Source organism: Pongo abelii, chromosome 18, assembly GCF_028885655.2.
Source record: "Pongo abelii isolate AG06213 chromosome 18, NHGRI_mPonAbe1-v2.0_pri, whole genome shotgun sequence".
Taxonomy (NCBI): Eukaryota; Metazoa; Chordata; class Mammalia; order Primates; family Hominidae; genus Pongo; species Pongo abelii.
Genome location: NC_072003.2, coordinates 75,755,128 through 75,773,202, shown reverse-complemented (window position 1 = coordinate 75,773,202; position 18,075 = coordinate 75,755,128). Strand labels below are relative to the sequence as shown.

The 18,075-nt window shown below is 36.0% G+C and overlaps 1 protein-coding gene across 1 annotated transcript in view; it reads right to left on the bottom strand.

Moving 5' to 3' along the window:
- The window catches only part of CNTNAP4 (contactin associated protein family member 4), a 291,788-nt gene that overhangs the window by 98,712 nt on the left and 175,001 nt on the right, over nucleotides 1-18,075 (bottom strand). Inside the window, exons 5-8 of the mRNA XM_024233533.2 lie at nucleotides 13,212-13,415; nucleotides 12,475-12,659; nucleotides 11,573-11,716; nucleotides 8,669-8,930 (exon numbers count right to left, since the gene is read on the bottom strand). Of these exons, the coding sequence (XP_024089301.2) occupies nucleotides 8,669-8,930; nucleotides 11,573-11,716; nucleotides 12,475-12,659; nucleotides 13,212-13,415 (795 nt within the window). The remainder of the gene's footprint in view (nucleotides 1-8,668; nucleotides 8,931-11,572; nucleotides 11,717-12,474; nucleotides 12,660-13,211; nucleotides 13,416-18,075) is intronic.

The following is an 18,075-nucleotide window of genomic DNA, read 5'->3' as shown; positions in this document are numbered from 1 at the left end:
CCTTACTGGAACTTACTTATAACTCTCAAATCAATATTTGAAGGGGCATTCTCAGTCATTTGAGGACATGTACAGAGCAGTAAAGACCTTGAGCGGCCCTGTCCACATTTCCTGCTGAGGGCAAATAGGGCAATGCTCTCCCTTATTGCTTTAGCTCTCATACTGTAAATAACATTTTCTTTAAATTTTTATAAGTTTGTTCGTGATTTCACTGTTTAAAGTGGCCCCCAAATATCATGCTGAACTGTTGTCTAGCATTCCTAAGAGCAAGAAGGCTGTGATGTGTCTTTTGGAGAAAATACATGTGTTAGATAAGTTTCATTCAGGCATGAGTTAGGGTGCTGTTGGCCATAAGTCCAATGTTAATGAATCAACAACATTATACTAAAGAAGACGTCCTTAAACAGAAACACACATAAAACAAGATTATGTATTGACTGGTTGAGAAAATGTTGTGACAGAGGCTCCCAGGAACCTAACTCTGTATTTCCCCCAGGAGCAAAAATTCAGTATTCCCTAATTCAGTGTTCACAGACTTTTCAGAACATAACTATAGTAAACAATGTGAATAAACTCTCTACATATTTATATACAATTCTAACTATATTCTTTTTTTTTTTTTTTTTTGAGACAGAGTCTCACTCTGTCGCCCAGGCTGGAGTGCAATGGCACGATCTCAGCTCACTGCAAGCTCCGTCTCCCGGGTTCAAGCCATTCTCCTGACTCAGCCTCCCGAGTAGCTGGGACTACAGGTGCTCACCACCAGTCCCGGCTAATTTTTTTTGTATTTTTAGTAGAGACCGGGTTTCACCATGTTAGCCAGGATGGTCTCGATCTCCTGACCTCGTGATCCGCCCGCCTTGGCTTCCCAAAGTGCTGGAACTACAGGCATGAGCCACCGCGCCTGGCCCTAACTATATTCTTATGTAAGTATGGGAAGGGACTGAACACAGAAATGTTCTTACATAGAAATAGTAGTTTTTGGCCAGGTGTGGTGGCTCATGCCTTTAATCCCAGAACTTTGGGAGGCTGAGGCAGGCGGATCACCCGAGGTCGGGAGTTTGAGACCAGCCTGACCAACATGGAGAAATCCTGTCTCTACCAAAAATAGAAAAAATTAGCTGGGCGTGATGGCACATGCCTGTGATCCCAGCTACTGGGGAGGCTGAGGCAGGAGAATTGCTCGAACTTGGGAGGCAAAGGTTGCGGTGAGCCGAGATTGCACCATTGCACTCCAGCCTGGGCAACAAGAGTGAAACTCCATCTCAAAACAAAAATAAAAAATAAAAAAATAAAAAGAATCAAATAAAAAGTTTTTTATAAAGGAAAAATGTGATTGTTTCTATTTACTTACATATTTCCCTGTATTTTCCAAGTTTATATATATGTATATATGTATAAAGTCAAAAGTTGCTAAAATCAAAAATCGAGGTATTCTTATCACCTCTAAAAAGCAATCTCTAGTCCCTCCTAAGGAAGCCCCAGTGTCGTGAATCCACCAGAATGCATAGACTTTTCCTCTTACAGGCAATCGATTCTACAAGGAGCTATGTAGTTAAATGTTGAGCAGAGATGTGAAATCTAAGCGTCTTTGTCGTGAATTTACCAGTCAGGTTTACATCCATTTGAATAGTCAACTCTGTATGATTCTGTAGATCAAATTAATAAACAAAAAATATAAGCAATCTATCAAAACCAAACAGCCTCTTTTCTGATATTGCATGTGATTTCTTTACTGATTTTATGTAAACTTCTTTTCTGATATATGTGATTTCTTTTATTTCCCCGAGCAATTTCTACCACATACATTTGGATCAAAAATGCATCAAAACTCCCTTAGGTGATTACATGTCTTTGCCCTGGACATATTTAGTCTAACACAAATTTTAGCCAGGGCACAGAAGCTCACTTTTACATCATATCCATGAAGCAAAAAAAGATTATTGAAGACCCAACTCTGGTTTGGTTTGTGCAAGATAATAGGAAAGGCCTGAAAACTGGAATGGGAAGAATGTAGGTTAGATACATTTAGACACGTTTTCTAAGAGTGGACTCTGAAATAGACAGCTGAATAGAGTTATGTAATCCTTGATGGTACAGGACTGGATTAAAATAAATCAGATGTCCTAGATTTGTCATCCAGTGCTTCCTTTAAGATACATTTCACTCATTTAGAGAGAAATTTCTTATACACTCTCTGTGTCACATGTACAGTCTACCCACCTGCCCCGGCATTTCTCCTACATCTCAAAGCCCTGTGTGCAAGACGCTACTTCTCTTATTTCATTTTAGACTTTCCACTGGTGTCCAACAGTTCTTCTCAAACTATCTGTGGGGATGAACATTTTATTATCTGATCTATTGCAAATTGATACTTTTATAAAATATGAGGAAAATAAATTACTAAAAAAATAGATTTTGGCAAGGCTGCAGAAAAAAAAGGGAGGGGGGAATGCTTGTACATTGTTGGTGGAACTGTAAATTAGTTCAGCTTCCGTGGAAAGTAGTTTGGAGATTTCTCAAAGAACTAAAAATAGAATTACTATTCGATGCAGCAATCCCATTACTGGGTCTATACCCAAAGGAAAATAAATCATTCTACCAAAAATAGGCGTCCCCAATCCCCAGGGCCATGGACCGATACCAGGTCTGTGGCCTGTTAGGAACTGGATCACACAGCAGAAGGTGAGTGGCTGGCAGGCAAGTGAAGCTTCATCTGTATTTACAGCTGCTCCTATCACTTGCATTACCACCTGAGCTCTGCCTCCTATCAGATCAGTGGCAGCATTAGATTCTCCTAGGAGTTCGAACCCTATTGTGAACTGCACATGTGAGGGATCTAGGTTGCACACTCCTAATGAGAATCTAATGCTTGATGGTCACTGTCTCAAATCACCCCCAGATGGGTCAATCTAGTTGCAGGAAAACAAGCTCAGGGCTCCCACTGATTCCACACTATTATGAGTTGTATAATTATTTCACTATATATTACAATAATAATAGAAACAAAGTACATAATAAATTTAATTTGCTCAAATCATCCTGAAACCAACCCCCAACATTACAGTCCATAGAAAAATTGTCTTTCATGAAAACAGCCCCTGGTGCCAAAAGGGTTGAGGACCACTGACCAAAAAAGATGCCTGCACTCACATATTTATTGTAGTATTATTTACAACAGCAAAGACATGGAATCAACCTAGGTGCCCATCAATGATGGGTTGGATAAAGAAATCGTGGCACATATACATCACAGAATATTATGTAGCGATAAAAAAGAATGAAATAACATTGTTTGCAGCAACACAGATGCAGCTGGAGACTATTATCCTAAGCGAATTCACAGAAAAACAGAAAACCAAATACAGCATGTTCTCACTTGTAAGTGGGAGCTAATCACTGGGTACACATGGTCATACAGATGGGAACAACACACACTGGGAACTTCAAAAGGGGAGAGGGCATGGGGCAAGAATTTAAAAACTACCTATCAGGTACCATGTTCACTATTTGGATAATGGGTTCAGTTGAAGCCCAAATCTCAGCACCATGCAATATACGCATGTAACAACCTGCACTTGTACCCCCAAATCTAAAATTTAAAAAAATAAAATAAAATAACAAATAAATAAGACATAAAATACAAGCCCACTAACCATGAGATTAGATGTTGCAGTGATCTCTTTTTACCAGTTTCTAGGAGTTTAATCTCAATTTTAACATTCATCTCATCATAGATCAGTTGAAAGTATTTCACTGAGCCAGTGCTGGTCCAGGGACCATACTTTGAGTAGCAGGGCTCTGGGCAGTCATTGGTTAGGCATGCAACAGGATTAACTAAAAGGCTTGGAGAGGCCTATTGTCCATATAGAAGCAAAAAATAGATTAAGAACAAAAGACCGCCAGAGCAACCCACTCTGTAATTTGGCACACATTTAAACACATTCATCTAACAAGCTAGCAGGTTACAGGTTGTGAATAGAAGGAAGTTTTGCCGTGTTTGTGGGGGAACCTTTAGAAAGCTTTTCCCAAGCCTCCTTTGTAACAAACATTATTTGCCTATGATAAGGAGACTTAATACCTGTCAACTGGAATTTATTACTCAAATCACAAAATGTCCCTTGAACTCATTTCAACTAACTCTACCTAATTTTAAATTAGATTCTAATTGTTTTGTAAGTATACAAAGGGTCTAGGTCTGATTATAGGTCTAGTTATACTATTATCATATTATTATACCTATTACTAGGGCTGATAATAAGTTGGCCCCTTTCAAGGGCCACACCACTGTGAAACAGGAAAGAGAAGGAGAAATCATAGAATTTGAATTTGTTTTCTTGTTTCTGATATTGTGTAAGTAAATGAAAATTCTGTGCACCCACTCCTACTACTCATAACTTTTAAGTCTGGGGAGGAACATGTTGTCATAATAATAAAATAATAATTTTATTGAGGTATTACTTATAACAAATACTGGGAGTTTTCTATGCATAGTATCATTTAATCTTCACTATAACTTATTATTCTCACCTTAAATAAGGAGAAAATGAGGCTCAGAGAGGAAAAGAAACTACCGAGGTCATATCCAGCTGCTGGATAGCTGAAGGAAAACAGAAAACCAAGACTGACTCCAAAACCTACACTCTTCCCTGTCTGCAAGACAGGTGTGTCCCCTACTTTATTTTATTTTATTTATTTATTGCTCACGTTAAACAATTAACTCTAAGAAAAACAGGCCCCAACAGCTAGAACATGGCCTGGTACCATCAGTGAGACCTTGGTGTTGTAAGAATCTGGCTGGCACTGAGGGCTGGGCTTTGGTGTTCTTCTGTTGAACATCAACAATAACACACAACACCAACATCAGACAAGGCCATTCTATGACTATAATGAAATGAAGGTGGGGAAAAATCATGACTACTTTATAATCTTGTCTAAACACAGACAGAAGCAAAGCTACTGTACAAACCACAAAAACACGAACTTCTTTCTCTCCTAATACTTATGAATGACCAATTGTTTTGTTCTGTACTTACCAATTACAACTTTAGCCTTACTTCATTCTTTCATCCTTCTAGATAAGGTTTACAAAGATATTTAATCATAGAATTACCCTCACTTCCTGACAGCATTTAGTCTACAGCAATTTTTCACTTTCTTGAAACCTCCCACAAATCAGCTAACACAACCCCAAATCCTAGGCCATTCTAACAACTTTGTCTTCAGACAACCGTTGGTTGCCAGGATGTGTTCTCTCTGTTGCAATAAGCAATAAATTCAACTTGTTTAACTCCAGATATGTTAATTGCAGTCTTTGGATGGAAAACATTGACAATGCCAATTGGAATAATGGAAGGATGGAATAGTAAATGGAAGTGTTTGCAATTACACATTGGAGACCATGAGATTATGGCCTAGAACGTTCTCTGTCTCTTTCTCTTTCTGTTGCTCTCTTTGTTCTGTCTTCCAGCCTAAACCACATAAATATACAAAACACAGCAGGAGAAAAAAGATTTACATCTACTCCCTCTCTATAGATCGTCTTCTAGTTCCAGTCCTAAATTGCATCAGAAACATGAAAGCTTAGTTGTCATCACCCTCTCATAAGACTACAACACATACCTGTAGTACACGATGTATAAGAAAAAAATCAGCCTGCCATATAGGGTAGGAGTTCAGCAAAGGTACAAAAGGCAATTATACCTAGGCCATTCCTCAGGGAAAAACCAAAGGGTGTTGCCTCTTTCCAACGCTCTAAAGTGCCAGACATTCTTATATCCACTAACTGTAGTCACTAACCAGAATTAAGGATCCAGATTACTAGATAGCTATTGCCAAAATGAAAATATGGAGGTGGTTGGTACCCATCACTTTGGTGGAGAGCAGGAGTTTAAAGGGTGACAGGTTTACAGCCCGAAAGTTAGGAATATTTCAAGAGCGAAAGAGAGGAAGGGGGATTGACAAAAATGGCTCTCCTGAGTGCAGCAAATCAAGGGGGCTGCTCCATTGTCAGAGGCACAAGAACTGAGAATGCTTAGTAATAGAAAAATTTAGAAACATCTCAAATACTGCAAGCCTGCCTCTGCCAGGCCCTGCCCATGGGGACAAGAGGCATGGTTATAAGCCTGATTTTCACTGTTAGGCAAAAACAGCAGCAGAAATGCTAAAATCATAGCAGAAATCTCAAATTTGATACTAAAAACTTTGTTTTAAATGGGAACATAAAACTGTACTGCTCATTGATTTTTGCTTTGACATTTATAAAGGTGGCAACGACTAAAAATATTTTGTGTCATAAGGGATTTTATAGTGCTGCTAATATGTTTCATGATTTATACTAATATAATGTGTTAAATATTTCAAAAATGATTTAAGCTGACATAATATTTTTGAATAATTCCAAATGACGATTTGCAAAACTGTACATCATATTAAAATTTAGTCTGATAATTCAAGCATTTGCACAATTCAGTTCTTTCTCAATACAATTTAATCTTAATTTCATTATAAAATATATTAAAATGTTGAGTTTTTCAAACATATAAGATTTGTAAAATATATCTCCAGTAGCTAAGAAAAATTAATCCGTCCTTATATAATGAAAAGATTTAGTACAATGTGATAGCAATCCATCAATAAAGACACGGTTCTCTTGAAAGTCATTATAATATACCCTGACAACTGGTTTAATTATCAAGTGTTGCATACGTAAAACATAAATGGAAAGTCTTCCCCTTGGGAGAACAAACTGACCTCCCACCCAACTACCATTTAAATAGTCTATTTTCAAATGCAAAATGTACTTGCTTCACGGGAACTAGCAAAAAATAATATTGTGAAAGAAACTGAAAAAAAAGAGTAGAGAGAGTTTTTAAGTAAAATCCTGCTTGTGTTATCTTCAGGGTACTGACATTCATATTTAGTCTAGTATCCTTATGGTTAGTATGAAAATAATCCAAGTCAGATGATACCAAGTCAGATGATGTCATAACAGATTGTATTATATATGAATTTAAACATTCATCTAGAAATTTTTAAATCCCTCAGGGTATTCTATGAGACTTATACCTAGTAATATATTAACTATACATGCTTGTAAAGTGGTTAGAAATGGACTGGCCTCAGCCTGATCAACATGGAGAAACCCCGTCTCTACTAAAAAATATCAGATTAGCTGGGTGTGGTGACACATGCCTGTAATCCCAGTTACTTGAGAGGCTGAGGCAGGAGAATCACTTGAACCCGGGAGGCGGAGGTTGCGGTGAGATGAGATTGCACCATAACACTCCAGCCTGGGCAACAAGAGCGAAACTCCATCTCGGAAAAAAAAAAAGAAATAGGCTGACTTCATGGAGCTCCCCAAAGTAACATTGCACTGAAGCGGTTTCTTTAAGATGCTGAAAATTAGGGTGTGAATATAACCACTTCAGAAGATGTCAGATACATCACAATAAATGACACATTAATGGCAAGCTTACATTTTTAGACCTTCATTTTCAGGGCCTATTAATTATTAATATAAGACTGATTAATTTATTTCTTTTTGTCTAGCCTGCAAATCTACCACATCTTGAACACTAAATAAAAAGTCACAGCATAGTATCTCTTTAAAAATTATAACTAATATTGAATTCTCAGTTCCATATTTAAACTACAATAGTAGTACAGCAACAAAAAGACATACAAATAATAGGCATTTGTATATCCATTTGTATACTTGTTTTCTCGTATTTAATTTTCAACTGTATTTTAACTTTTCATTTTTTTCTCCTCTCCAAGTTACATTCCACTATTTTTTGGTCTTAGTTAATATTGAGGAGTAGTACAATGGAATCTTTAAGTTGTTTTTAAAGATCATTTATTAAATTAACGTAGTAATTTACCCCAAGGCAACCTCTAGTTGCTTGGCTTAGATGCTATTGTACATATGTAGAAATGTGATGTAGAGCTTTTGTCAAGAACTACGTAATTTTAATGAAAAGACAAAAACACCCCTCACTCAAAGCACTGGCCTAAATTAGACATTGATTTTCCAGACACTCATATAGTCACCTTAAGTATATTACTTCTAATCATTAAAACGAAACCGTATTGCCTAGAAGTAAAGAGAATTTCATTTGGTGCCAAAATGAGGAATCTTGCATGAATCTTTGCATCCCCCCAAAATGTATTCAACTCTTTACATAAGACATCAGCAAATAAAGTTACCGTTCACACTGTACACTCATACAGAGATATAGATATAGATCCCAGAAAGACCTCTCCCTTTTTCTCACAGACCAGATAAGACTAATAGGTGTGTTAGGAAGAGTCTAGTTTTCCATTGAAGGACACTTAGTTAACTTGTTGGCCTATTTCAAGGTCTTCACGTTTTCCCCAAAACACATCACCTTAGGATATGTTCTTTGTCTAGAGTGGGAGGGTCATGAAAGGAAACTTCAGTTCCCCAAAACTATCATTTTGGTTAATAAGAACTGCTAGTGTTGGAACCATATTTAAAAGAAAATTGGAATCGAGTTCCTCTAAGGAAGAGTACTTATAATCTTATTAACCTGAGTATTCATTTCTGAAGCAAATATTACATTTTTGTTTATGCATAAAATTTGGCCACAGAGAGAATGAAATCTTTCAAATCCATATGCTTTGCCCCAGGGAATGCATTTATTACCTGCTGTGATGTCACTGGGTAATTTTCCTGGCTGGTAGAGATTCGACTTAAGTTTTCCATCACTCAGAAAGAGGAGGATACCCCCTGAAATCAGCTGAAGTTCACTGAACAGCAGAAGCCCTGCCTTATTCCAAGTTCGAAATTGAAAAGTGGCAGAAACCTCCTCCTCTCCAGAGAAGTCTGGCAGTGCTAAATAACTCCTGGAGCTCAGAAAAGTCACGGGCATAGATTGTGGTTGTGAACAAGAAAATGACACATTTCCCTGAAAATAAAGTAAAAGAAAAAGCTTTCAGAATGTTATTCACATCACATTAGTAACAGAATTTGAAGGCTGCTTTTCAATCTCACATTATCCGCGATTTAAAATAACCGCCTGCTATCAACATGACAATCCAAATCACTGCCATATTTCTTGAAAGTTCTTCAACCCTTTGCTCTGCTCTTCTCTCCATTTCTCAACTTTAATATAAATTTAAAAGTCAATGAAGTCAAGCTTATTTGGAAGAATACACATTGGAATAAAACATTTGGTCTTGGTCAAATGAAAACATTTGACTCTATTATGAATCTGTGAAAAGTGAATTCACTTTTATTATAAGCAAATACGTTGTTCCAATGAATGAAATAACAAAAGCTGAACAGCAAACTACACTAACCCATATATGTAAAGGCAATTTTAAGACTATCAAACCTAGGGAAAAAAAAAAAGAAACATTTTTACCAGCTGCAGCTTGGTCTTTTTTCTTAGTGATACATAATAGTTGTATATATTGATGAGGCACATGTGGTATTTTGATACACATATATAATGTGTAATGAGCAAATCAGGATAATTGGGATGTCCATCATTTCAAACATTTATCTTTTCTTTGTGTTGAGAACATTACAAAACTTATCTTGTAGCTATTTTGAAATATACTATAAATCCTTATTAACTATAGTTGCCTTACTGTGCTATTGAAAACTAGAATTTATTGCCCCTCTTCTTTCTAATCATATTTTTGTACCCATTAACCTGCAGCTTGATCTTACTCATCATTTGGATAGCTGCCTGATAGCTTACCAGCAGCAAATCCTCTTGCCAATGAAGAGTGAATGGTCCTTGCAGTTTCTAGAAACTCATTTTATGAACAAAATACACACACACACACACACACACACACATCTATCTAAAATATTTTTATTTTTATTTTAAATAATTTCGCTTTCATTAAAAAAACTATTTTAAAATCTTGCTGGCTGTTATGGTCATATAAATACCACCAATTCACATAATTAGAAATAAAATGCTGTTTAAACAATAAATACACTTGTGATGTGCTCTGGGATTTGCTGACACGTGAGCTTAAATTTACACACTTTGGATTTTAAGCAATGAAAGAAATTCATTCAAATCAATATGTGCCTGCATTTTATTATCAAACTGGTAAAGCTAGAAACCATGTTTCCCAGAATCCCCTTACTTGTCTACTTCTGAGTAAAAGCCAAAAAAGAGAGCTTGGGTGATACTTGACAGTTAGAATTAAAACACCAACAACACATTTTGCCCCTAAGGTTTTTTTTGTAATCATGTGCAATGAGGGGTGGTCACACAGCAGCTGGTTTGTTCCAGTCTGTCCTTGCTCTCCTGCACTACGGCCCATCTCTTCTTCCTGACAGCTGGCCTGACCGACCAACAGCAAGCCCAGGCCCATCCCTGGATGCATGGCTGGGGACACACAGGGGTGGTGGCTATCCACAGGCAACAACTGCCAAAGATTTCTTCAACCCTCCTAGGCTGAAAATGTCTGTTAAGTTCCAACATGCCTCCACACACCATTGCTTTGGGCAGAATTAATGACTTCTCTGATCCCCACACTTCCCCTGCCAGGCCATTCACTTTTTAGCTCCTCCGAAAATTGTTAAGGTCCAAGTCCTAATATAGATCCACTGTTCACAATACTTAACATTGGTGCTGCTTCCCTAACTGAAACCTAACCAAGACAGCTATATTTAAATTCTCCCCATTTCCATAGAATTAGAATGTAATGCAGTCTGACCAACATTGCCATTTGGACAGATTGGCCGATGCAATACTGTAACACATCCTGTATTTGCTTGTGGTAGTAAGATCTCTTGGTGCAGATTTCCTACATGTGATGTTTCTTACATGCTGTTGTCTATTCGTCTCTTTTATTTATCATGAATGACTATGGCAAAACACAAGTTTTTCAAATGTCTCCCTAATATACACGGTTGTCATCTGATTCCAGAAACTCCATATGCTCATCTGGTAAGTTTGTCAGGGAATATCTTATTTAAAAAATCACAGAGCAGGCTGGGCATAGTGGCTCATGCCTGTAATACCAGCACTTTGGGAGGCTGAGGCAGGCGGATCACCCGAGGTCAGGAGTTCAAGATCAGCCTGGCTAACACGGCAAAACCTTGTCTCTACAAAATATACAAAAAATTAGCCAGGTGTGTTGGCAGGCGCCTGTAGTCCCAGCTACTCAGGAGGCTGAGGTAGGAGAATCACTTGAACCTGGGAGGCGGAGGTTGCAGTGAGCCGAGATTGTGCCACTGCACCCCAGCCTGGGTGACAGAGTGAGACTTCATCTCAAAAAAGAAAAAAAAAATACAGATCAAAAGAAATTAGGCTTCTGCGAGTAATGACATTCACAATAAAATTAAAATATCACCCATGAAAACACTGCTTTACTTCATATAAAAATAATTATGCCCTCAAAATTATAATTCCTTCAGATAGAACCAATCTTTTATATGCATATTGCCAACCAAAGAAAAATATTTAAATAAGAGTAACCTCTAAAACATCATGTCAAATGGGAACCTAAAATGGAGAAATTTTACTGTGTGGAAAAAGGAAATATAGTTTTACTAATATCTTCGTGTAGAGACTCTTACCATAGCAATGATCTGTGGTTTTTGCTGCTTGGCCAAATCAATGATATCCACTCCATTATAATAGAGATTTTCTAAACATCCATGAAAATTTCTATGTGGGAATGGCACTGATTTTCCAGGTGCTGGAATCCCTCCAAAGCTGATCTTAGAAAGAAAAATGGCATCAATAATATTGTTTAGTGATTTTCTAAAAATCTGCTTAATTATGATTAGCAAGTATAGCTACAATCATCACACACAGATCGATTTTTGATAACCCTACACACACAAAAATTAAGATATAGATTTAAAACAAATTTATGCATTTAGCTTTTATTTACACTAGAACTTTATTTTTACAAATTGCTGATCACATCTGGCTTTGATATTCATTGGTTGATGAAAAATACATCTTTATAACATGGGAAAACTTGATCTGTTTAACACTATAACCAATTATAATATTTTATTCTAGATACGCTTCTGGCACATATTGATATTTGAGCATTTGAATCCATTGCTAATGAATTAATTAATCAGTTTGTTGCTACGTTCTCCTTATAAATCTATACTGCTCACAAATACCCTAGAACACAAAGAAGTCATAGCAAACATCCTATATTTGCTCGTGGTAATAAGATTTTTTGGTGCAGAAGATTTCCTACATATGATGTTCTGTGACTACATATTTTAGGTAAAAAGATCATCTCCCTCTATAACAATGAATTTACATACTGTGAGAAAGATGAAGGTACAAGTACTATACGCCGAAAGCTGCTACTGTGAGTTAGACTGCTTGGGAAATGCTTCACCTGTTCTATGATTTACTGAAAACGGGAGTTCTTTATAAGGTATTTTCCTTTGGGAGATTAAACCACATATACATAATAAACTCAGCATTAATTGAAACATAACCATCACACCTCATAATCAAGATTCACGAGACTGAATTCTCCCTGTGCGTGGAAATGATGCCTGTGTTCGTCCACTGTAAAGTTGACTTGTTTGCCCAAACGCTGGATGAGCACTGAATGCCAATGCTGATCATCTAGCAGGCTGCCCAGGGTGAGATTGACCAGGTTGGAAGTGGAAGGCAGTTTAGCTTCACCTTAGAAGAGGAGAAAAATAACAGCACCATTATTGCCAGTTTAAAGAAAAAAAAAAGTTTCCCTTCTGTGGACCACCATCTTTCATAATAATTGCAATCTCCTTCTATGCATTCCATTTCAAACACTAGGATGGATTTCCCTGAAGTTTGAATATAATAATCTCTCAACCTTGTTGTAATTTCCTCCGCTGTTAATTCTTTTTGTCATTATTACTGATTGCATGCTCATTTTCTATGTAAATTTTATCTTTGCTACAACCTCATTATTTTTACTACCTCAACATTTTTCAATGACCCATCCCTTCCTTCACGATGTTAGAAAATAGCTATACGGTTCTATCAGCACTATGTAAAAAAACACTGAATGAAGATTTTGTGCAATTTGTAAAATATGAAACATTTTTACATGAAAGAACAATATTGACACATGTACAAGCCCTTGAATCTGAAAATAAGGCACTCTGACTGCTAAAAGATAAGCTATAAAAGCATAAGTTACTTAGGTGATATCTAAATGATCAGATTTTTGAGCACTTCACCAAATAGTTTTACCTGAATTAATAAGTAAAAAGAGTCTTCCTCTTCTTAATTGCAGTGTGATGTGATCTCCATTTGGCCCTTCCCTGTGGAGTAGAATCCCATCACTCTGCATGGTTTTGAATTTCAAAGAAATAATATCTTTTATTGGGCTCAGGGATTTTTGATCAAATCTGTAGAGAAGGAAACTTTTTCCGTCAAGATCAACCACTTCTGATCCTAGAAACAAAGATATTAGAAGGCATTCTAAGGCTATCTTTTCCCATTAAAGCATTTTAAATGAATTATATATTGAGAAAAGGCAGTATATGTACTCATACACATGCATATACAGATGCTCCTCAACTAATGATGGAGTTATATCCTGATAAACCCATCTTAAGTTAAAAATATTGTTAGTTGAAAATGCATCTAATACACGTAACCCACCAAACCTCACAGTTTAGCCTAGCCTACCTTAAACATGCTCAGAACACTTACATTAGCCTATTGTTGAACAAAATCATCTAACACAAAAACCATTTTATAATAAAGTGTTGAATATCTCGTGTAATTTATTGAATACTGCACTGAAAGTGAAAGACTGTATGGCTGGATAGGTACTTGAGGCATGGTTTCTACCGAACGCATATTGTCTCTGCACCATTGTAAAGTCAAAAAACCGTAAGTTGAATCTCTGTAAGTCAGGGACTGTGTAGTTCAGCTTCTGACCAGCCAATAGTAAGGGAAAATACGACCACCAAACATCTAATTCCCTGTTGACACATGGGGTTGATTTCATTTTAGTCTTTACTAACCTGTTTACAAAATTCATGATCTAGAAATACATTTTTAAATGTATTCCTAAATTTCTCATATATATATAACTTTATATATATATAATTTCATGTATGTATATAATTTCATATATATAATTTTTGAGGAAGGGTCTTGTCACCCAGGCTGGAGTGCAGTGGTACTGGCACTATCTCAGCTCACTGCAGCCTTGACCTCTGAGGCTCAAGCGACACTCCCACCTCAACCTCCTGAGTAGGTGGAACCACAAGTGTGCACTACCATGCTCGGGTAATTTTGTTTATTTTTTATGGAGATGAAGTCCTCATTATGTTGCCCAGGCTGGTCTCGAACTCCTGGGTTTAGGCCATCTGCCTACCTCAGCGACCCAAAGTGCTGCAATTAAAGGCATGAGCCACTGTGCCTGGCCTTTTTCTCATATTATTAAAGGCTATTTCTTCTTATTCCATTAAACAAACTTATAATTAATATACATTAAATCACTTTGCATATTTCACAAGCAATGCTTTTTAATGGAGTTCTTGGAATTCTAAAGTTAAATGTTTTTTTGGCTCCAGAAAAAGTGGTTTTGATATCTCAAAATTCTTTCATCCATACAGTATGTTAACGAGGTCTATACACAAATGTACACACATAGCATAGACTCATCAAATGCCGCCTTGAGTACATATTAAACTGACCTTTGTGTTTTGTCTTATTTTATGTTTGTGGCTAAGTGGTAGTATTTAAGGGCAATACTATTTTCTGTCTTCTCAAGGACACTGTTGGAAAGACCCTGACTTAATGATATTGTAAGGTCTGTTCTGTGGTATTTGTGGCATAACTGTGACATTGACATGTTTTTTTCAACTTTCTGACCGTGTCTTATCTACTTATTGTCAAAATCACTCTTATTCAGTTCATCTGAAAAAAGATGTCATGTTATACCAGTAACCTAACAATACATCTGTCAAAATCAGTTGCACCTGAACAAGAGACATAAAAAAGAACTCATAACACTTGGAAATCCTGACGGTATTGTCTACATTTCATAAGTCAAAGATTTTTTTAAGGCAATTACCCTTGAGAGTGCACTTATGTAATAAATGAAGAGGCTTAAAAAATACAATAAAATATGAAGCTATTTTTCAACTGGTAAGCTGGCTTCTTCCAGTCAACAAAATGACATTCCAGTTTACTCATTTTGTTTCATTTGACAAAATTATTATAGCTACTTCTAAGCCCAAATATGCATTTGATTCAGATTATTCATCATATTTTATGTGAAATGTCTATACACGCCACCCTGCAAATTTTTTTCAACTATTTTATGCAGCCATCTTTTGAAGACTCAGAGGTTTTATTTTTTCACATTTTGCTAATGTGCTTATAGAGAACTCATTCACCAAGTGCACATGAATAAAGATTGCATTCTGTAGAAAGAATAATGTTAGCCTAACAATCTTTCCTTGGCTGAATGAATGTGCATGGTAAAAATATAACTGTGTCAAATACAAATAATGCATCCTATGATTATTAGATTACAATAAATTAAGAAAAATTCCAGTAAGACAGACTTTAAATGCTGACACATTTGGAGCAATGCAGTTATCTCCGAGTTAATGTATCACTTAAAGGCAACTATGACAGTAATGATTTCATTTTAGATAAAGACTATTTTTGAAATTAGCTACCAAGAGAATTTTTCCCATTAAAGGTTTAGTTTGTGTTACTTTAGCCTACTAGTACTTTTTTTTTCTTTTTCGCTACTGTTATTATTACATTATAATGATATTTATCTTCTGTGGCACCTAAAGCTTTTGTGCCTGGAATATTTCAATCAGCAAAATGGCATAGAGAAAAACATATAAAACCATTAATGCCTAAAGCAATTGCATACTCTTAAACCAAGGCCACTTGTCATTTTCTGTCATTCTTACTGTCTGCTTGCTTCACAGGTACACAACGATGCAATTCTATGAATTCATTCAATAAAACTTTATTTGACCCATTACGTTTGAATCAGTGTGCCAGATTCTGGGATTAAAAAAAAAATTCAACACAAATATGGCCCCTGTCCTCTTGGTGTTTCCATTTAGTGAAGACAGACAATATTTAGCAAGTAAACAACTAAGTTCATAAAAGCATTACAGGTTGTAACAGGCATTCTAATCAAGAGTAACAGAAGGCTGGAGTCACTTAAGGTAGTTGATAAAGGGCTCTCTCAGTTCTCAGGTCTAGAAACAGGAGGCAAAGGGAGATCTTAATCAGTAATCTTGCCGCTCTCTACAGTCTTCAAGTCCTATAACTTGTCCCCATAAACTAGGATTACTCTTGGAACATTTAATTTCAAGAGGCCTAGACATTTTCCCAGCACTGTCCCATTCACTGTCATAAAAGAAAGCTCTGAAGATTGCTGAGAAACTACAGTGACAGGAAATAATTTAGTACTCAGAGTAGGAGTGAGGTTGGCTCACCTTGAAAAAGGGGACCTGAAAGGAACAAAGTACAGAAAGAGGGAAATCAACAAACTGGCTACAGTCGCATCACAGATTTCCCAGGCAGGTAAACAATACCCTTCAGAGAAAAAAAGTTAAGTATAATTCACAATGAGAGTACATTATCAGTACAGGAAAACTTCAAAGGATACACATTTAATATATAGAAACAGACTCTCATGAAATGAAAAAAAAAATTCTGGATGATTTTTAACAGTATTATTTTAGATATAACACTCATTGTAGGTCACTTTTTATAAGCAATTTTTATAAAAAGTTATTTGCACAAACATTTGATATACTTTAAAAAATCATCTTAAACAATTACAAAATACTGAGTTATGTGGCATAAAGTTAATCATATAAAAACCTGAAAAACTTAATCTTTTGAGAGAGAGAGGGAGCATTTCAATTCTATATATTTTGGACAGTACCCAGCTGTCCAAAAACGCCGGTGACAGAGACAGGAATATAGATTCTCTTGAAAGTGATCTTACCACTGTTAAGAAAAATTAGAAAAAAAAAGTGGAAATAAAGCAAAGAAATAACTTCACATCTTCTCAATGTCATAGCAGAACATCTTCTAACAGGTAAAGATTATTTAATTCTAGGTGAATTAATAAATTCTAATTTTACTATTTTTTACTGAATAATAGTTAAGGCCAGATTCTATAAAGTTAAACGTAATCTGTAGATTTTTGCTCAGTAGAGATGCAAATGGCTTCTGTCTGGTAGCAACTATATCTCCAAAGGTTATGGGCTTATTGTACTGTTGAATATTAACTTCTTGCTATTCTACCTAGTAATATTATTCTAACATGCTTTCCTGGATTCCTATATATACACTCAGTCTCTTGAATTTTCTTTGAAACTAGTTTTACCATCCTTCTGATTCCTTCATTAATGAATCAAATACTTCTTTGATATATGTATATTCTGTATTTTAATGAAAGTTATGTTTTTATGTTTTGAAAATTTACTTTAACATTGTGAACTGAAAAAATGCATTTGGACTTCACATCAATGACCAAGAAAGCAAAATATCAAATCTTAGCCATCACCAGAATTTATCTTCACTATTCCACAAAGATTCTCAGATATTTGAGCTCTTAAAAAAGCAACAGCAATGCAAACAGATACAAAAATAAAAAATTTCAGGGTGATTCATAGCAATATGTCTTTGTATTGTACTAATCTATGAAAGATCTAACATGAGTAAATAGAATTACTAAAATTAGTACAAATCAATATTTATTTTAGAAACACTAAATTAAGCATCCAAAATAAAATTAATATTTAAATTAACAGTCAATATCATATTTATTCCTATCTTTTGTAAATACCTTTGGGAAAATATTTTTTTTGGACAGGGTCTCCGTCTGTCACCTAGGCTGGAGTGCAATGGCATAATCTCAGCTCACTGCAGCCCTGACCTCCTAGGCTCAAGTGAACCTCCAACCTCAGCCTTGGTCTTCCAAGTAGTTGAGACTACAGGAGTTTGCCACCATGTCCAGCTAATTTTTTGTATTTTTGGCAGAAATGGGGTTTCTCCATGTTGCCCAGGCTGGGAAAATAATCTTTTGTACACAGTTGAATTGTATAAATAG